This window comes from Mus caroli, unplaced genomic scaffold (genome assembly GCF_978045245.1).
Source record: "Mus caroli unplaced genomic scaffold, Mus_caroli_1 scaffold_13, whole genome shotgun sequence".
Taxonomy (NCBI): Eukaryota; Metazoa; Chordata; class Mammalia; order Rodentia; family Muridae; genus Mus; species Mus caroli.
In genome coordinates, this window is record NW_028227268.1 from 61,850,541 (window position 1) to 61,871,960 (window position 21,420).

At 49.1% G+C, this 21,420-nt stretch overlaps 1 protein-coding gene across 5 annotated transcripts; it reads right to left on the reverse strand.

The window, feature by feature from the left end:
* Positions 1-7,701: 7,701 nt before the first annotated feature.
* Aldh3a1 (aldehyde dehydrogenase 3 family member A1) lies at positions 7,702-17,503 on the reverse strand. 5 transcript variants are annotated; one of them, XM_021177175.2, is made up of 11 exons: positions 17,302-17,470; positions 13,815-13,981; positions 12,515-12,746; positions 11,927-12,012; positions 11,423-11,631; positions 10,575-10,692; positions 9,703-9,844; positions 8,875-9,041; positions 8,358-8,457; positions 7,999-8,129; positions 7,702-7,906 (listed from the first exon to the last, which is right to left on the reverse strand). In XM_021177175.2, exons 2-11 carry the CDS (start codon positions 13,974-13,976, stop codon positions 7,892-7,894), a joined length of 1,362 nt encoding a protein of 453 aa, XP_021032834.1. In that variant the 5' UTR covers positions 13,977-13,981; positions 17,302-17,470; the 3' UTR covers positions 7,702-7,891. The 5 variants fall into 5 exon arrangements, with proteins under 5 accessions (XP_021032834.1, XP_029339701.1, XP_021032833.1 ...); XM_029483841.2 differs by having other exon boundaries at positions 7,712-7,909; positions 17,434-17,503; XM_021177174.2 differs by having other exon boundaries at positions 7,712-7,909; positions 17,302-17,471.
* Positions 17,504-21,420: the final 3,917 nt, after the last annotated feature.

The window sequence follows — 21,420 nt, forward strand, 5'->3', positions numbered from 1 at the left end:
CCCCCATGCCAGGCCCCAGATCTTGGAGAGAAAGTGGCTGGTGAGAGGCTGCCAGCAGCCGCCCAGCCTGCCAGCCTGGCGATGGGCCTGGGCAGATGGTTTGCATATGCTTGCCTGGCTTGCCCGGACAATTTCTGTTGCCTTGAGGATTTAAGCAGCTTAGGCCAAGCCCAGTTGATCTTCTCAGAATTTCCTGTAAACAAAGGGAAAGATATGGCTTATGTAACACCCTCGCTGGATGGCTCCCTTGCTTCAAATAGGACAGCAGCCTGTCCAGGACGTATTAACGGACAGGGAGGGGCTCAGCTGTCCCCAGCCTACCACTGAGCCACCCTCTCAGGGCCATTCTTTCTAAGCCTTCTGCAAGCTTTCTACCAACTGAGTGATCTTGGAGCCTATTCCAGAATAAGGGAAACTTCAGGAATATCCAAAATAATAGCTAACAAACTGTCCCTTGCAAAGGCCGGAAGTCAACAAATGAGCTCATCTAAGCCACAGGCCAGCCCTAGGAGGCAAACATGGGAACTATAATCAGTTATGAAAGATGCAGGCATGGGAGCTGAGCAACAACCCTCCCTGCCCTGCCCTCCCTTGCCCCTCCCCCCACTAGTGCTGAAAACATGGCCCTCCACCCTCCACCCTCACCTGCCCCAACCCCCGCCATTCTCACTTCTGCTTACAACTTTCTCAGCATCAGCGGCCAGAAATCTGAACATTTCCCATACTCCCTTGGAGTCAGGGCATTAGGTAAAAATTAAGGTCTGCCATTTAGAGACATTGTATGAAACTTGGCTGCTTTGATTGACGGGTGCTTTGAATGGAGGTGAGCCAGTAAATCCTGTGTCCAGTCACCTCTTTGTTGGGAGTCAAAGGCAGTTGAACCAGTTCTCCATACCATTGTCTGATCCTTGGGGTGAGACCAAGACCATGAGTCCTTAAATACCACAGATAGATGCGTCCACATGGGACCGATGCGTCCCAGGGACCCTTCTTGGAGGCCTGTGCAAGCCTTGCCTCCTCATCTAGCTCTCTTGCTGCTTCTGCAGAGTCCCAAAGCCCTTTTCTGTTGAAAACTCAGACTGGTTTACTTCAGGTACTCGCCTGGCTGGTATAGTTCCATAACAAATACAAAGCAAGACTGGCATCTGGCTCCAAACCCTCCCTGCACGCTCTCCCATTAGATCTTCTAAGAGAAGACACAACTGCCACACCCAGTCATGCCAATCCCTAGTGAAAGCTGGGCCATCTTTACTTTCTTACTTGTGAGACAGGGTTCCTAGCCCAGGCTGTGCTTCTATTCTCTCTGGCTAAGGATGGCCCTGAACATCCATCCATCTGATCCTCCTGCCTCCTTTTCTCTAGTGCGGGGATCACAGGCACGGTGAGGGTTTTATGCTGGAGATAAAAACTTGGGTTTCGTGCTAGGCAAACACTCTACCAATTATGCTGAACTCCCCAAGCCACTTTCCACACATAACTGTTTTCTTTGGCTACTGGGAATTTCATTATCTTCACAACATGTCTGTCTTGGATTTTTCTTATCCATTCATTTGTGTTTGGCTTTCTCTGCCCATATGGTAGACACCCTTGTTGCTCACAAATAACTGTTGCTTCCCCATGTTTCCAGCATCCTGTCCGCTCCAGGAACCCAGGCTCTGTCCAGTTGAGTTTGAGAGATGCTGATCTGGTGGACTTCCCTGTTTCCTCCTCCCCCTGCTTAGGTGACACCGGAGTCTCCTGCCAACTTAACCGCCAGCATCTTGAGGTGAACTTTCTCTGGTAACAGAAGCTAGTCTCTGCTGACCAAATACAGAGAGTGTGATTAGAAGAAAGACGTCTGGCTTCTTTCTTTCACCACAATCTCAGGTGCCTGTGCCTGGAACATTCCATCCAACGAATACAAGTGAATAGAAAGTGAGTGAGCTCGTCCTTTCTGTCCTGTAACAAGACAGCCAGAGTGACTAAGACAGAGGTTGCCTGCTGAGTCAAGCTTTGCCCCACAGATGGTAACTTGGGAGTGGCTATGACTGGGGGTGGGGGGAAGGGGGTGTCTCTTCAAGTATCTGCTGAGCCCCAAACCACTAGAGTCTGAAAGTGGTGTATTGTCCTTACACATTTAAACACAGCAAACATTTGGGGAAAGGTTTCCACAAGACAATTATCACAACAGAGCTTTAGATGTGGCTACATGGAAACTCCCTTGCAAAGGACGAGTCTTTATTGAGTAAGAATGGGTTGTTATTCACAGAGAAACGGGGCGTGCAGCCAAGGATCTAGGGAGGAGGGATTTGCAGTAGGTCCAAGGATGGGCTCTGTTCATTAAGAATGCAAAGTACAATAGAACCATCTTGAGAATGGGTTTTCACTGACAAAGCTCAGGACTAGGGTCTAGACAATGCTCAGGGTTTTGGTAGACTCAGGTGGAGGCTGGCTCCACAGACTAGCACAAGATCGCCAGATTGTTAGACAAAGTCCACTCCAGCCTTCCAGGTGAACAGGCGTCATCCATTCTTTCCCTTTAAAAAAAAAAAAAAAAAGCCTGCATGTTTAACAAATCTGAGTTTTCTAATGCTTTTTGGGAGCTGTGCCTTCCACGCATGGTTACAGAGTTGAAACAAAGCAGAAGTCACATTTAACCTGAGCATCTAGACAGTCAAGGGGGCAAGTGATGGGACTGTAGGTGATTTGCTAAGGCTGTGGCTCCCGCCCAGTGGTTTGCATGTTGTAATACACTACTTCGGAAAAGCCAGAGATGTAGCATGCTCTCCCTGGTAACACATGAGTTTCGAAAAGTCTTGGCTGATCGTGTGCTGGATGGAAGCAATAGCTGGAAGAACTGACTCATAATTTAGATTAGTACCTAACCCATGCAATGGAAATAGATTGAATAAAGATGTTGGGCCTAGACCAGGGTGTGTGTGCTTTGTTCTTCAATTGTTTTGCCTTCAGATCTACTCTGAAAATAGTGTTAGTCAAGAACTGCTCAGCTTTGGGGTTTTATTCTTAAAAAATGTATTATAAAAATTCTTAAACTGCCAGTTATGTAACAAAAGAAACCTAAGTCAGCACATGGCAGACACCAGCATATCCATGTTCATAAGAGCATAGATAAGAAACCAGCTTAGCTGCCCATCAACAGATGAATGGGTTCATATAGATACAGTGAATCCTATTCAGCCATGAAGAGATAAGAAGTTATATCATTTGCAGTGGAAAAGCTGGAGACCATTATGTTGGCAGAAATATGGCAGACTCTCCCATGCAGAACCTGGGTTCATTTTAACTGTCCTAATTTTACATTTACGGAGAGACGGAGAGTATGCTTAAGGACCTGCATGGGTGCACAAGCTCAGGTCAGAAGACATCTTTTGGGGGTTGGCTTTCTTCTTCCATCATGTGGGAGCTGGAACTAAAACTCAGGTTATCACTAGCTTTTGAGACCCATGCCTTTACCTGCTGAGCCATCTTGCTGGCCCCAGAATCTAGATGGAAAACAATACAAAACAAAAAGCAAAAACAAACAACAACAACAAAGCCCATAGGATGAGAAGGCAGCAGATAGGCTCTGGATGGAGAGGAACAGGTCTAAAGTGGATGGAGGAGGGAGACAAACTCAGTGTGCTTGCTCTCGTATGTGGAACCTAGACTACTACACATCCTGTTTTCTCCCATGAAAGCACAAGGACTACTCAGCAGGGGGAAGGTACCCAGCGGGAAGGGCACAAGAGAGAGTGATAGAGATGGGTATGAATAAGACATAAGTATGGAAATGCCGTAGGGAAACACATTTTGTATGCTAAAACTTTTTAAAAAAATATTAACAGTAAATAGGAAGAGGAAGAGAGAAAGCAATTTTGATCACCACTTGTATACTGTCATGTATCCCTCCAGAACATACAGATGACACTTTTGGGGTCCCTGCACCTCCTTTTCCCAAGTCAAGAGTATCTACTTCTGTCTACAGCAGGTCATGCACAGGGGCTGAAGGACCAGCATCAGGCAGATGCTCTGTGGTTGGCACAGTGAGATGTGGCATTTCCTGCTGAACCTTCATTTATTTCCTCATGGAGAGATGGGTCCATGCCTATAGAGCATATGGCATGAAGACAAAAATAAATTTCATCTCTTGCAGACATCTGGTGTAACCCAATGCATGTTTTCTGGGGAGAGCTAACTAGTCCTCAGGAGAGAGGACTCCACACCACCACTCATTAACGCTCACCCTAAGTGATGGTCTGAATTGTATGTGTGCCCACCAAAGAGAACAATTATGTGTTAACTGTCAGCAACTCTGATCTTGGAGTCTTCTAAAGAGACTAATAAGGTAAAATGAGGTCATGTGGGTGACCTTAATCTAACCTCACAGGCATCCTTCAGGGGTAGGAATTTACCCCCAGGACATCCATACCACGATCGCACCAGTGGGTTGTAGAAATTATTTAATCCCAACCCGGGGGTTTCTGCTCCACCTTTAACTATTTTGTTCCCTGATAAAATGCACACTGGGCCTTTAGATTTACAATAAGCCCTAAACAGCACAAGGACTGGGCAGATATCTACCCTCTATGTTATTAGAATCTTCTTTCCTATCAATAACCCTGAGTTATTACTTACCATGTTTCATCTGGGCTGCTCTTTAACTCCAATTGGCCAGCCTTCAGGGCCATGTTTTCTTGATTCCTAACCCTTGGTGGCTTCTCTTTCCTCCTACTACTTATTCTCTTCCTTATCGGTCCCCTTTGACCATCAAGCCTAGGAAACCTAAACCTTTGTCTCATCTGCCCAGCTATTGGCAGTTGGCATCTTTATTTACCAATCAGAAATACAAGGCCACAAGTCTACAGGTGGACTCCAGGTCTTGGTGGCCCATACTTAGCATTATGATAGACAGCACCAGTGGACTGTCTTGCTGGACTGGTTGTTACTGCAACTCTCAGGGTACTGTAGCTGGGTAGGATTGATAATGACTTGCTTCCTCCTGTAGTGTCCGTTGTGCCTTCAGCATCATGAAAGCTGGTGGTAGGGGTAAAGCCCAGGTCGCTACCAGCTTGATTTCTCCACATTCTGTGACTCAGCTATGTGGCGTCTTCAACAATAGGGTCTTTGGAGGGAAAATTTTGGAGGGAAACCAATACCAATATAAATAAATAGCCTGTAATGTATTGGGGGTGGGTCTGTTGCTATATATACAAATGCTAAATCCTGAACCCCAAGATCTGGTTGCCAGTCTCATGTACACCTTTGTGAGCCTGTGATGGGGGGTGGGGGGGAGGGAGGGAGGCAGGATCTGAGGATTGAGTGAGCAGTTTCCAGAGAGACAGGGTGGGGGTGGGGGGCTGAGGAGTAGAGAGAACACAGAGAGAGGAGGAGGCTGCCATGAGGCCAGATGGATCTTGAGCACGTGGCCAGGAGAAGCAAGCACATCCTGAGGCCAGGCTGAAGAGAAACAGCCTGGGTGAGATTCAAACAGCAAGTCACAAGGGGGCGTGTGGCTGGGGAGTAAGTTAGAATAGCTCAGAATCAATCTAGGCTTACTGCTTGTAAATAAAATCTCAGGATCCTGGGTCTCTTATTTGGGAGCTAGATGGGAAAGGGTGGGGAAGAAAACCCCTGATAAAGATATTTCTACAGTAATATTTGTCATCTCTTGAACCTCGCCAGCCAACAGTTCTAAAAGAGATAACACATTCCTGGCATTGGGCTTTTTGTTAGGTGACCTGTGGTCTGGTAGGGGCGTTGTCACCCCGTTATCGGGTAACTCCAGGTTGACTCATTCCTGTTCCATTGAAACCTTTCAGCCACTGCATCCTGCCTTCCTTTTCTTGAAAAGCCCCTCCACATGACCTCTTGAGTTTCTTGCAAACTTCCCTGACCTCTATGGACATTTCAAATTAAGCATTTCTATCAGAAAGCTCAAAGCTCTAGCCACAAATGAGAGAAAAAAAAAGTATGATGTCTATCTCTGGGTCTGGGTCACCTCACCCAGAACAAGTGTTTCCAGCTCCATTCATTTACCTGTGAAATTACCATTTATAATTTCATTTTTATTATTTTATTAACTTTATTTTAAAATCTTGCAAATAAATGAAAACGTTACACACCAAGATTGACAAGACCCGAAGTCTCTGTACTCAGTGAACTGCTGTACAGTTAGACTAGGCATTCAGAAAGTATGCTGTGGTATTTCACAATAATTTTTCACACTTTCAATATTGAGTATATTTTATTCACTTACTCACCACCAAAACAAACAAAAACAAACAAACAAAAAACCCATAACAAAATTAAAACTAGAAACAAAGTTAGCTCTCTATCTTCTTTCCTGATTCTCGCCCATCGCCCACATCCAATCCTCTTCCTTCCCTAGCACTTAGCCTGGCTTCTTCTCTTTCCTTCATGTTGCACTGTTACCGCCGGGTACATTTGTTTACATGCACACATATGCTACTTGCTGGAATTCATTTTTCTGTGACCGTGTGACCTAGATTAATATTAAATATTCTAAGTCCATCCCTTTTCATGAAAATATTTTAGCTTCATTTTTCTTTAGAGCTGAGTAAGGAAGACGTTTGGAGAAGTATGTGGATATTCTCTCAAAAAGGGCAAAGGCCCTGAAGATGCTTGTATCCCACGTAAATGTTCATCCAAAGGTTGTGGGGAGCAAAGGAAGGCTTGGGTGCCTGTGTAAAGAATGGCTAAATCCTGGGTGAATATGTATTGTTGACCTGCCCACATCAGCCTCCCAGGGCCTCAGACCCATGGATTGAAGACCAGCCTCTCTCTAGGAGTCTTTGGGGCTCCTACAGCAGACTGAAACTGCTGTGACATCTAGTCTGTAGACTGAACAACTACTGGGTTCTGGACCTTTCTGTCAGGAGACAGACATTGTTGGACTAGCGTACCATAGCCTATAAGCCACTCTATTAAGTCATGTGTATATACTTCCTAACATGGCCATGCTAATTACATCTTCTTGCTCTGCCATTCATTGCTATTTGTCTTTTATTAGTATGTTCTGATTGGTGGAGTGGGTTACAATGAGAACAGTTGCCCAGGTTGCTTTCCAGGGACAAGTGTATGCTTTTCTTGGAACCATACACTTGGGTCTGATGAGTCTGAAAACTACACTTTGGGTTATGCTGGCCTTACCACGCAGTGAGCATGCATCATAAGATGAGGTATGAAACTTGACCACACAAGCATAGACCTTCAATCATCTCTCGTGTCTCAATCATTCCTTGGAGAGGTGCATTTGAGTGCTAGAGCTCTGCCCTGAGCTCAGCCAATCTCATAACCTCATCCTCTTGTAAAACTCTTAGTGATTGGAGGATGGGGTAGTGGGTGGGACAAGCCTGGTTCTATAACAGTGGGTGTTGTTGGTACTGACTGCTGTGCTGTCTCACAGAGAGACTCCTTCCCTAGATGTCACCTTTGATTTGAGAAGAGTAAACTGCCACCTGTTCCAGAGCCACTGTCATCAAGGTTCAGCCTCCTCCATTTCTTCTCACTCAAGACACCAGGAATGGAGCTGACATCCCAGATGTGACATGGGGAAGATAAATGTCATCCCAAACCATGGCCTCCCATCTCACAGCCCATGAGCCCATGTCGGGGGAGGGAGTTTGTAGGTAGGCTTGTCAAGGTGACCAAACTTGGAAGGACTCGGAGTCAAGGTGTAAAAAGAAGCATTGCATGCACGACTTTTCTTTGGAGGCTTTTTTATTGGTCTCTGTGCTCAGCAAACAGCAGAACAAGAGGGGGGAGGTGAGAGCCTTCGGGTAGTTGAGCGTGCATGGGGCAGCAGGTGGGAGAGAAGCCAGGATGAGGCTCCGTGAGCAATTCTTCAAGGACAGGACTGCCAGCAAAACAAGTGTCAGGTGAAGCAGCCCTCTCAATGCCGGGGCATCTGCTAGGACAGGGAGAGAACATGAGACCCAAGGCCTTACCCCTGGTCCTGCATAGTCCACATTTCCCAAGCCCCAGGGCCTTGTCTCTCACCTTGGCTGGGCTTGGGGGATACCTGGCCTTGTTAGCTTCTTCATTCCTCAGAGACCTCACCAGGCAAGAGCGGCGGTGGGAGAAGGTCTCGAAGCTTTTCTTGCCATGGTAGGCCCCCATGCCGCTGTTCCCTAAATGAAAGGATCCCAGCCAATTGTGTACTCTCAGTCCTCATGAATCCCTTTTTCTGAGCCTTCTGGGGTTAGCTAAAGCTTAGAGTGTCCCCTAGGGCAGCTCTGTCAGGCACAAGAGTGTCCAGAGAGAGTCTCACTCCAGCCATGCTGTTAAATGGTTGTGTGACCCCAAGCTTGGGACCCCTGTGAAAGGCCAGAGTACCAGGTGACCAGCACCAGACTTACCCACACCCCCAAAGGGCAAAGTGGGCACAGTGATGTGAACAATGACGTCATTGGCTGTCACTCCACCGCTTGATGTCTCTGCGATCATTTTCTTGATCACCTGTGTAAAGACCCAGGCAGCCATGTTGCCATTCTGGCATTCTTCCCACCCATTCTGACCATGTCTTGGAGTCTCAAGAACTGGGACCAGTGGAGACTGAGCCCCAACCACCAACTCAGCCAACCTTAGCCCCTGCCATGTCTCCAGCCCTCTGCAAATATCTCATGGCCCTTGGCACTGTATGGGGAAATAGCAATGGCCATTTCATCCACAGATGTAAAAAGATGGGACTGTCCTACTCTTCCAGATAAGGCCAAAGAAGTGCAGACAGGTTAAGTGACTGGCGCAAGGTCACACACACCTAATGAATGAGGAAGTTAAAAATCTGAACCCAGACCTGTGGATCCTGGGGCCCCCTTGCATGTAAGTGCTGTGCCTGATGAGTCAGGAATCTGGGAAGGGGACTCCTAGGCCTACCTTGTCATTGTTGGAGAACACATAGAGTGCCAGGGGCTTCTCGCGCTGGTTGATAAATTTAATGGCCTCATCCAAGCTTCGAACACACACAATGGGCATCACCGGCCCAAAGATCTCCTCCTGCATCACCGGGGACTGGGGGTCCACATCCACTAGGATGGTGGGAGCTGAGGCAGGAAAGTGAGCCAGAGTCTGTTTGTGCTGACCCACCCCAGATCTCCAACACACATACATATACACACAGCCAGTGCCAACATCTAGCTCCTGCCTCTATCCTTTTGCAAACAAAGCTTTCTCATACCTGCCTTATCCCAACTCCTGCAGCTTGGACTATATCCTAGCAGACCATGGGGATATCTACAGATTAACCTGCATGGGGGAACAGGCTCTAAACACTGAAGGGGTAGTTATTATATCTACCAGCCCCATGTATTCATCCCATAATTCTCCTGTCTCCTTGTTAACTGGGGACCAGAAGAACTCCAACTGATGTTGCCCCCAGCCGGGGTCCTGGGAGTTTCTCCCAGCCTGGTCTGCCTTGAACTCTCGTGGCCTCTGCTGGCTCCATTTCCTGTTCCCTTTCACAGATTGGAGATGGAGATGAAGCTTTTGTCTCTGACTTGTGGAAGACAGGGAGGTTTCTAGGTCTGTCGAGAGGCATTCCCTAAGAGCCGTGCTCAGTGTTTGCCTTCTGAGAGCCCCAGAGCTTTCTGCAGGCCCACTTGGTAAAGCCTACTTGTTCACTGCCTGTGCCCACTTCCTGTAAACTTGCTGTAGACCCTGGCAGTCCAGGCAAGCAGGCAGCACTCTCAATGGCAGAACACACACCTATGTATCGTGAAGACTGATCCCAGGTGCCTCCGTGGGCTACTTTCTTGCTGTCAATCAGATTTATGACCCGCTGGAAGTGCCGGTCGTTGATGATCCTCCCATAATCATGGGACTGCTTAGCATCTTCCCCATAGAAATCCTGAGAGGAGATGAGGACTCAGGGAAGGCCTGGCCCCGTCATGGCCATGACTTCCTAGTTGCTAGGCAATGCCACCCTCTGGGTGGAGGGAATCTGAGAAGAGCTTCCCCCACACCCTACACCCATGATGTTCTGTACCCTTCCCAATTGTCTGCAGTGTGTGCACATATTTCTTTTGTGAGCAGAAGAAAAACACTGTTAACTTACAGGCAATTCTCCTAGGCTCCTCCCAGGGACCTAGCAACAGCTTAAGTCATCTGCTGCTACTACCGGCTGCTGCCAAGTACTGGAAGCATAGACTGCTTGACACCCTAGCTCTCTTCCATCTTTCTCTCTCTCTCTCTCTCTCTCTCTCTCTCTCTCTCTCTCTCTCTCTCTCTCTCTCTCTCTCTCTCTCTCTCTCTCTCTCTCTCTGTTCCTGTGTATTCCTAGTTAGTCTCTCCCCCTTTCTGTCCTCTGCCCTCATGGCTCTGCTCCCATCTGTCTGCCTGTCTGCCTCTACCTCTTCTCTGGGCCCTCCCTTGCCCCCCAGTAAACCCTCTTTATATCAGATCTGTTGCATGGAGTAATTTCTCAGGGAGACACCTTGGCACAGGTCCACCAGGTACCCTGTCACCACATTGTATTTCATAAACAGCTACTATTTTTCAGAGTCCTGGAGGTTGACTGAAGCTAAATACACCCCCACATGCCTTACAGCTTCCTACCCCCACCCTTGGGCCATACTCACTTTCAGTGCCTTTTTGAGCTTCTCCACGATTTCATTCTGAATGGAGGGGTCACAAAGGATGTAGTCTGGGGCCACACAGGTCTGGCCACTGTTCATAAACTTTCCCCAAGCAATACGCCTGTGAAAATACAGTCTGTAAATCATGGGAGTTCCCTTGAGAACATCCACATGTTCGGGGGCAAGGCGCTGAAGGCTGAGTGCTGGAGGACGGCCCATGGCCTGGGGGCTGCCACAGAAAATCTTCCTAAGCAACAACTCACTGACAGACACACAGAGCTGGTCAACCCCACCTGGCACCACAGGGCTTTCTGCAACCAGTGTGTCATGGAAAATGACATGAGGAAATTCTGAGGACATCTGAGGCAAATACGCTATGACTCTGGTTACATTCTCAGAGTCTTGCACAGCCAGGTGACACCTCTACTTGCGCCCCTCCATATATTTGTAGTACAGAGATGACCAGAGGCCTCGCTAGTCCAGATGTGAGTCCCATCCTGGACTCTGAGGAAAGTGGCTTTCCTGAGATCTCCTGCAGAGGGGCAATGGGCTTGGTAAAGGGCTCTAAGCCCTGAGTGCCCCACATTAGCCTTTCATGTAGCTTCTACTTGGATCACTACCCCTAGGAATGCCAGAGAGCCATTGCTCTCTCTGGAGGCCCCCTCTAGGAAGATGTCTATGAATGGTACCCCCCCAAACCCTACCATCCCAACGCTATAGGCTCCCTAAGGGCAGGGACCATCTTTAGTACTCAGTACAGTCATACAACTTGATAGCATCATGGTAGTAGCAAGGTAGAAAGGTCGACAGGACCCAAGCCTCTGCAGCCAGCCAAGCCCAAGCCTCCTTACCGGCAAGCCACATCTAGATCACAGTCCTTGTCCACGTAACAAGGGCTCTTTCCTCCAAGCTCCAGGGTGACAGGGGTCAGATGCTTGGCGGCAGCCGCCATGACAATCTTCCCTACAGCCGTGCTCCCTGTGTACATGATGTGGTCAAACTTCTCTTTGAGCAGCTCCGTGGTTTCAGGGACACCCCCGTTGATCACTGGGTACAGATCCTTCCAGCAAAGAGACAGAGGAGGCTCAGCAAAGACCCAGCCTCTCCCAACTCTACACATAGAATGGCCAATGGGAGACTGGCTGCCCCTCAGCTCTTGAGCTATATGCTTACATGGGCACCCTAGCAGGTAAGTCACTCTCCTAGCTCAAAGGCTCCATCTAACCTGTTGTTAGAAGTTGAACTCCTCCCATTTGCAATAATAATCCACTGTCTCCCTGGATTTAAAGACCTGACCCGACCCCCCCCCCCCCACAGACACAGTCATCCCTGAGCTCTGGGGGGGGGGGGCTCACCTTGTCCATATACTGAGGGATAAGTGTCGAAAGCAGGTCTGCCATGTGATCACTCACTTCCGAGGGCTTGAGGACCACGGCATTTCCTGCAGAATACAAAGTCAGAAGACTCCTCAGGAGACCTCCTCAAAGACTCTTCCCACCCAGTGACCAGGCCCAGAAATTCCATGGTATCATCTGTACCTTTGGAAGGCAGTGGAGGGTTGGGTGGGAGGCTAGACATGGGTGCATGCTGTGAGTACATGCAGGCACACGCTGAGAAGCACGGGTACACATATAGGAACACAAGGCTGAAGCACACACAGGTACACACATGAACAGCTGCTGCAGGTACATGCACTGGCATGTGCTATCAGAGCGGCACCGCCTGCCCCTCAGCAAGGCTGGGAGGCTGAGAGAGAAGAAAGAACACACAGAGAGATGCCCAGGCTGGATGAGAGAGCAACTCTGGCCTCTCCTGACGCATAGTGGAGAGTCCTCACCCTTCACCCCTCCCCATAAGTATGGAGAAGCCAGCCTGGAGACCCAGCTAGACGGTTTGGCCATCACAACCCCTGTAACAGTCCCTCCAGAATGGAGCCCCCGTACCTGCAGCGATGGCACCCACCATGGGCTGAATGGTGAGGTTGAATGGGTAGTTCCAAGCACCTATGACAAGGACCACACCCAGGGGCTCCGAGTGGATGTAGAGGTCATCTTCCTGGGTCTGACGAGTCTTTGCCACAGGCTCATCCTCAGCCCAATCGGAGAGCCCCTTAATCGTGAAATCGATTTCGTCCAGCACGTGAGCCACCTCCTCGTAGTAGGAAGTCCATTCATTCTAGAGAGAAGCCCCATGTGAACTTGAGGACCAAGGAGTCAAAGCTCTGCTTGCCTTGGTGAGCTGACTGTTTAACATAACCATAGTAGGGTGGTGGGATATAGAGAAGGCACAGGCAGGACCCAGAACTGATGGTCATCAGTAAGGAAGAAATTGCATTGTTGGAAGCTTACAGACCACACTGAGACCCGAATCCAAGAAAGCTTGGGAGACCACCGTGCTGAGTAGACACGGGTGTAACCCCCACCCGGGAAGATGAGCCCAAGCGTGGCAGGCAAAAATCCAGAACTATGGCAGAGGGAGGCAGGAACTGGGGCTGCTGGGGAACCCAGATCCTCATGGGATGGGAAGGGGACAAGAAAGAGCGAGCGCCGATGGCGTATGCATCTCTTTGCTGGACTTCGGGGAGTCTAAAGAGTGAATTTTTCTCATTCTTGCCCAAAATGGGGGAAGCACAGACAGTAGTTTGGTAAGTGAGTCCTGACAGAGCAGAGGGTAGGCGGGGCCACAAGGAGGGTGGAAGCAGTCTCAGGTGAGTCCCCACAGCAAAGTGAAAGGCTTGTGGATCTGGAGGGTGCTGGTTTTGCTCAGAGCCACGGAAAGAGCGACCTCAGGGAACAGGAGGAAAGAGGAAGCCACGTGGAGCTGCCTCGTTCAGGAGCACGATCTTGGTGGTCCTTGGTATGCAAGTCAGGTAGACCAGGAAAGACGGAGGCAGAAGGGCGGGAGTGGGGCTGGCTGGTTCTGTTGAAATGGGGTCAGTGAAGAAGCCAAGGCCATAGAGAAAAAGCGACAGGCGGAAGAAGGAGACTGTTCAACGGTGGTAGAAGGAGAGGGTGCCCCTGAAAGCGTGGCTAATCCTTTCCTAGCCTCACTCTCCCCTCTATAACACTGCACTACACATGTAGTGTTTGGGGAACAGAATAGTCCTCGGTGAATTGGGTGGCTGGCAACTGATGCCCTACGCGCAGGGTGCGACTGTCCCCGTCCCTGTTGTATCCCTGCTAGTCCCTTCTTGTAGCCTCCCACTCACCACTCAGCCCCACTCTCTCCCCACACCCAACGCACCTTGCGCAAGTTAGAGGCCAGCGCCTTGGAGATGCCTTTCAGGTTCTCGTTGATCATGCGCTGCAACGCCTCCAGCTGCTCAACCCGGAACTGCAGCGGTCGAGTCTTGCCTGAGTTAAAGGCATCACGGGCCCGGTTCACGGTGCTACTGATATTGCTCATGGTAACTGGGGATAGAGAACACTTTGCATCAGAGGAAGGAGGATGGCCACGTCCTCGGCTCTGGGCTGTGCTTCGGCACCAGCGCCCTGGCAGTGGCTCCAACACTATGCTAATTTTATTTGGATAAAGACTTCTAGAAACTAGAAAATGCATCCCTACCGGAAAGTCCCCTTTTCTGAATTAGCTGGCTAGGCCTTTCTTATGTCTTTAGACATCTGAAGTCAGGTGACACTATTCTGCAGTGAACCACACTCATTTTAAGCAGAATCTGCCAGGAGGAAGGGGGCAGAGAGGGGGGCTTCTTGGCAACTCTCCAGTCCCACCTACTTACAAAATGGGACAGGTTCCTTGCCGGTAAACCTTCCAGGAGCCTTGCAACCAACTTTTTGGATTAAGTTGTTGAATGCATACAGACCATGATTTCACTCCCAACCTAATTAAAGGAAAACTAGCATCAAAACTCCCACACACCCTTCCTGGCTACACCGTTGTGCTCAAACGTGCTGGTTGCCTGGCAGGGCTTAAGTGAGCTTAGCTTTTAGATCAATGTGTCCACCCCAGTGGAACACAGGCCAGTGCCAATAAAAGTCTTTCAGACTCTCAGGTTCTTGTGCAAAATTGCAGAGGTGGTTGCTGCTTCCAGTACAATAAATGAGGATGGCAAGTTGGGGTGGCTGTTGCAGGGGGACAATTTGACCATACCCAGCAAAGTCCTCTTGAAAGTGTTTACAGGGCATGGTGGGATGGCTCACCACGCTCATTCACTGCTCATCCAAACCACCCAGGTCTGAGTCCCAGTCCCTTACTTGTAACGACAGCTCCAGGGGATCCGATGCCTCTGTAGGCACTTACACTCCCATACAGACAATTACACAATCACACACAGACACACACCCATACACACAACTAAAAATAATCAAAATAGATCTTTATGCTGAAAAAACATGTGAGTAAATGTTTTAAAGGGTAAGTCTGTGTAGAAGTAGCAAAGGTCTGCGCAGGAATTTCTAGTACCTGCAGCATCCTGGGCACCACAAGCAAGAAGGTGCTTACTGTTTGCATGTGACACCCACACTGGGAACAGTCTAAGAGCCCCGGAGCCCTGGACAGTCTAAAGGAAGCCTGGCGTCCGTGTGATGGGTTATTTAGAATGAAGGCAGAAAACTACCAAGCACATTCACAAAGGCTCTGCCTGCCCTACATGTGTTACCTAAACATCGGGTGTAGTGTGTGTGCATGAGTGAAAGAAAAGTGGGGGTAGCCTTGGTGTGAGGGCAGGGGGCAACGGGAGGAAAATAATTGGTGACTTTTCTCTCTTCCTCCATCTCTCTCTCTTTCTCTCTTCCTCCATTTCTCCTTCCCTCCCTCTCCGTCCCTCCATCCCTCACACCTCTCTCTTCCTCCACCCCTCCTTCACTCCCTCTCTTTCTTCCTCTCTTTCTCTCTCTTCCTCCATTCCTTCTTCCCTCCCTCTCTTCCTTCTCTCTCTCCCTCCCTTCTCCCCTCCCTCCCTCCCTCCCTCCCTCCCCCCTCTCTTGCTCCCTCTCCCTCTCTTCCTCCATTTCTCCTTCCCTCCCTCTCTCTCTTCCTTCCTCTCCCAGAACCTGTACATCATAAACGTGCTTCTATGGCCACACTACACCCCAGCTTCAGTGACCTTGCTTTTCATTTTTCATGACTTTTGACATCTTGCAATGCGCTTATTTTCCTGAATGTCTATTGCATCTTTGAGCAGAGAAACCTGGCCATGATGCAGAATGAAAAGAGGATACATTTCAAAGTACTTCCTCTCTCTTCCCAAGAAGCCGTTTCTACTACACAGAGAACCGTAGTCACGGGTACCAAACCCTCACCCTCCTTCCAGAGATGGTTGGCCCAGCACCATATGACATTTAACACTGCGATGTGGAGGAAGCTCTTGCAATTGCACAAAAAAATACAAGTGCCCCCAAGCCTCACCCCCATACAAATCTACACAAATATAGTGTTTGATGATGTCAGACATGGGTGCATGAACCTGCCTGATTCTGCATGCAGATTCTTTCTACCACCACCCTCACCTATTCATGTAACCCTTAGACTTCCTACCCTGGGAAGAGGCATCCAGGTTTCAAATCTGGACATGCCACACCTCTTTCCTTGTGATCCACCACAGGAGACTGGACAGTGCCTTCACTGGGCCAGTTTGTCCTGCCAGCCAGTGGGCCAGGTCCTTCCTGATAGCCAGAGCTTCAAGCAGAGCCACACAGCTTCAACCACTAAACACAAAGGTAGGGCCCTCGGAGGAGAAGGGTCTCATGTGAATGCAGCTGGACAGGGCTGGGCTTGCCCCTCCATGTTGTCTCTCAAAACTAAGTGGGCTTTAAGGAACTAGGTCCCTGGGCCCCCTCTGTGAGGCAGTTAACCACTGTGCTGTCCGCGGAGTTACTGACCGATGGGTGGAGCCACATTTGATGGTGCACCTGGCACCTGAATGGGACACAAGCCAGCTTTCCTCTCTCAGAACCAGCCAGCCTTGAGGGTTATACCCGCCTTCCAGACCCGTTCACACTCAGCGCCTTCTCCCCACTCCCCTCAGTTTCAGAAAGCCTCCATAGTGGAGCTGGTGAGACGGTTCAGTAGGTAAGTCCTTGCTTGGAAAGCATGAGAACCCAAGTTTGGGTGTCAAGATGCCAAATAAAGCTAGATGTGGGTGCACATTTCTGAAATCTCACAACTCCTGCTATAAGATGGGGGCCAGAGACAGGAGACTCCCTGGAACCTCACAGGCCAACTGTCTTGGTGTAGCTGGATAGCAGTCAATAATAAAGAATAGGCCCTGCCTTGAACAAAGTAGAAGGCAGGGACTGACAACCAAGGCTGTCTACTGACCTGCACACATGCCATGGCACATATACCTGTACGCGTGTGCACACATGCATGTACACACACACACAGACACACACATGAGGGAAGGTAGAGAAAGAGGAGCAGAAAAGAGAGAGATTGATTTTTAAATGCACCCTAATAGTGGTCACGAAGAAAGGTCAGTTATGCGTCTGTTCCACGGGTGAGAAGAGTAAGACTGATGACATTAAACATGCTGCCTTTGCCCTCACAGGTGACAAGCACTGAAATCAGGCTGCTCCCAAGTTGCACACACTCAGCTACTCAGCCCTGCTGCCTTTCTAGGGGCTGAGAGGCTTGGCAGGGCACAGGTCTCTCACCCAAAGGACACCTCTGTTCCTATGTCTTTGAGGGTCTCTGGGACTCTCTTGGTCCAGTGTCAGAGGGTGACAGATGTCTGGTGCTTGGCATTCAATGCACCCAGTCAGGAAATGCTGACCTGTCAGAGTCTGGACAAGTCGCCCTCGGAGTGGACGAAAGTCTCAGTCTCTCAAAGTCCTCGCTCCAAGCAGGCTATATGTACTTGTCTGCTCCCACCTGGAGACAAAGTAAGAGAGATGGGGTAGGTTACCTTCTACACAGTCCTCTCCAGCAGCTGGAACTCCTGGAATAAGCAAGAGCCAAGAGAGAACACATTTAAGGACCCTTCTCCCCGCCCACTTGGACCTCAGAGTCCTTCCCCAGGAAGTTCGCGTGACGAGGATAAAACAATATTCAAATATGGGTGCAGCATAATCCAGACCTCTGCTTCACACGGGTTTTGAAGATTGTGTCTTGGGCTGTCTGTTTTGTTCTGTTCTGAAATGCAAGATGAGCCTGTGAAAGTTTGTGTGGGCTCTTAGCCAGCCCTCAAAAGAAGCCTGTGTTTGCCCTGGGCGTGGGGGCCACTGAGTAATCCAGCCTGGCATGGAGCTCATGCTTCTCCTGCTTTTGCCAGATGCTGGTCCCTGCGTCCCCTGTTATGTAAGGTCTACAGCGTGTAAGCCTCAGTCATGCAGTTGTGGGCACAGCACCGAAGAAAGGCAGAAAAATCACATCCCACTCAGTCGCCGCCGTATGCACAGGACGAGGGTCCCACTGAGGCACAGACACAACCTACTGGTTGGAGATGTCTAAAGGCATCCCCAGTAGTAAGTGGATCTGTTCCCTCAAATATTAGTGGAAAACATGGCCAGGCCCCACCAGAACTGTCAGGAATTTCCTCTCTGTATCACCCAGGGAGGACAGAACCTGGAAGTCCCTTTCTGTATGTTTAGCCAGTGTTCTCTGAGCCCCTGGCCTGGGCCACACTGTGGTGTATAGGGTGACATGAATCACCACCATCGGCAGAGCCCACAACTGCTCTGTCACGGGGCTCCTCGGCCTCTTTCTACCAGGCCCCTTCGCCCTCTCACCCACCCACTGTTTTTGTATTTCAGTTCTCTGAAAGGACAAGTTCCCACCATGGCTGGGAGCCACCAAGCCTGTGTTCTTGCTCTCCCCGAAATCTGCACACACCATGGCTCTGCTCCAACATCGTATCACATAGCAACACTTTGTCCTGTCAGTCTTTTCCTCCAGAGCAGCTATGCCCTCTGGCACCCTGTGTCTACAGTTATGGGTAATAAGATTATAATGGAGTTGGAAATTTCTCTTGTCCGGTGGCTTTGTGCCATAGCAGCGGCTGCAGCAAGGCACAGCACACACATTCCAGTAACCAACACCTGGGGCTAATTACTGACTTAGTGCCTTTTGCATTTGCTCTTTACCTTATCATCAAGGGCCCCCTCTGATCATCACAAGGAAAGGAGAGGAGAAAGGAAAACAGCATGCCACATGAGGCCAGCAGCTGCCCATGCATACCGTGGTTACCACATAATTTCCTCTTCTTGACCTAATTTTGTGCTATTTTGTTCATGGTAGCCCTGGAGCAGTGGCTGAGCTGTGTAGTAGGTCTACACCAGCTCTGTCTGTTTAAGTGTGTTTTATGCTATCTGCACAGAGGCAAAATTGTCTGCTGAAAACATACCCTTGTAGTTAATTAACACAGCAGTTTTATGCTGGCTGCTACTTGCCTCTATTTCTGGCCCTCCCTCACCAAACAGAACTGGATCTGCTATGGGCTGGAAATCTGAGAAGTGAACACTTAGTAAACATTTGCTAAATGGTGAAATAAAGAAAACACAAATTTCAAAACACCGTAAAAAGTAGTAATGATGGGGGTGTGCATTAGTGATTGATAGGAGTGTGCATTAGTGATGGGGTGTATATTAGTGATGGGGTGTGCATTAGTGATGGGGTATGCATTAGTGATTGATAGGAGTGTGCATTAGTGATCGGGTGTATATTAGTGATGGGGTGTGCATTAGTGATCGGGTGTATATTAGTGATGGGGTGTGCATTAGTGATCGGGTGTATATTAGTGATGGGGTGTGCATTAGTGATTGATGGGGTGTGCATTAGTGATGGGGTATGCATTAGTGATGGAGTGTGCATTAGTGATGGAGTGTGCATTAGTGATGGGGTGTGCATTAGTGATGGGGTGTGCATTAGTGATTGATTGATGGGGGTGTGCATTAGTGATGGGGTGTGCATTAGTGATTGATGGGGGTGTGCATTAGTGATTGGTGGAGGTGTGCATTAGTGATGGGGTGTGCACTAGTGATGGGGTGTGCATTAGTGATGGAGTGTGCATTAGTGATGGAGTGTGCATTAGTGATGGGGTATGCATTTGTGATGATGGAGGTGTACATTAGTGATGGGTGTGTGTATTTGTGATGATGAGGGTGTGCATAGGGACACCCCTAGGCAGAGACAGGTCTTCAGACAAGGAACAGCCAGTTAAGGAAAGATACAGGAAGCAGAAGACTGTGACTGCTAACGGTTGTCACCCATACAATTGATGTGTCTGTGGCCTGCAGGAGGTGAGGAGTCCCATGGACTGGGTTAGGCCATGGCCTGGGGAGCAGCAAGCAGCTGGTCAGATGGACACATGTAGTAATTGTTTGGTTTTGCTTCTGCCGTGATCAATGACAATGGTATCTTGCTACGGCTTGACGTAGGTGAGGTGGCCTCAGAACCATTTAAATTGTTGAAGAACAAAGGCTCCAGGGTTGTTTCCACTTCTCTTTTTGGTTAAAAAAAAATTGTCTTAGGGATGAATGTGGCGAACAGTAGAGTGCTTGCCCAGTATGGAGCATTATAGAAAAGGAATGTTCCAGTTCTGGAATAGCTTGACTGTAACAGAAACTTGCAGATGCCTGCTGTCCAATGTTAATGCTTGTTTTGCAAGCCCCGATAATCCATTCACAATACCTGCTTCCAGTTTTCCCTGCCCTGGCTGCTAGGCCACCACCAGTCTGCTCATCCTGGCCACTTACACTCCCATGATCCTCCTCAAACACATTAGACGGACTTTTGTTGGTGAAAGCCTGTCTCTCTTCCCACTTGACATTTATTACTGCCCTTTGTTGCTTCATGGGAAAAAATGCAATCTTTGAGTCCCTGAAGGTTTGATCTTGGCTACAGCAATCCCTGGGCCACAGCCCTTGATCTGACTTAAGATATTTTTGGCTTATGTTGGTTTGTTAGCCTTCTGTACATGAAGGACCATCTGCATATGTTGGCATCAGCCATGAGTTAGAAAAGTCCCTGAAATCAGAATAAGCAAGCAAGACCCGTGGTGAGAACCTCACACACCCCACAGACACTTGAAGCTTCAAGTCAGACAGAAAAGAACTTCTCCAATGGAATCAGAGAGGCAGAGAGTGTAAATGAACACTGAGACCACTCCTAACTCTAGCCACCCACCTACAGTAGGATAAGCACAGGCTGGGCAGGCACACAGGTAAGTGGAAACTCAGCTACTGCTTGTTTGAGGGTCGACCGCAAGGACAGCAGGAACTGCCAGCCCAGGCAAGTCACTGCAGAAGCCAGAGTTGGCAGGGCCCCATGCCACCTTGGCATGGCTGCTCTCCCAGCTTACTAGGTACAGGAGCCATGATTATCAAGATTGGTGGGATGCAGCGGCTCCAAGGCTGGGCCTGCTATTATGGTTTGAGTGTGAAATGTCCCCAACAGGCTTGTGCGTTTGAATATTTGGTCTCCATCATGATGTTTGAGGAAATGGAGGAAGTTTTAGACCTTGGGATCTATCTGGTAGATGAAAGTCACAAGGGATGAATCTTTGAAGGTTATATTCACTTCCAGTCCTGCCTAGCTCTCTTCTTCCAGGTCTAGCTGCCGTGCGACTGTGCCACCTTCCCAAACAACAGACTATGTCACTTTTGCCACCATGCCCTCTCCTCAAGGATGAGGCAAAATTCCTCTGTAACCGTGACTCAAAATTCATCCCTTTTCCTTCAGATTTCTTATAAATGTTGGCACAGCAACACAACTCTAGCCACACAAACATACCCTGGCTGTCCCTCCACAGGCAAACAAGGTGAGAGGCTCTAGTGCCAAGGACTCAGCAGGCATCCTTGTCAGAATAGAAAAGGCACCAGGGAAAGTGCTGATGTGAAGGTGGACAGATGGGAGTCCCTTGCACAGTCTTGGAGAATGTAAAGTGGTACAGCCC

What these genes read in the sequence shown, in the direction of transcription:
- Aldh3a1 (XM_029483841.2), bottom strand. Translation starts at nt 13,976, where the DNA reads ATGAGCAATATCAGTAGCACCGTGAACCGGGCCCGTGATGCCTTTAAC. An exon ending in TGTTCTCCAACAATGACAAG is followed by an intron (nt 8,458 to 8,874) that starts GTAGGCCTAGGA and finishes GTCTTTACACAG; the next exon opens with GTGATCAAGAAAATGATCGC. An exon ending in TTTGCCCTTTGGGGGTGTGG is followed by an intron (nt 8,130 to 8,357) that starts GTAAGTCTGGTG and finishes CCTTTCATTTAG; the next exon opens with GGAACAGCGGCATGGGGGCC.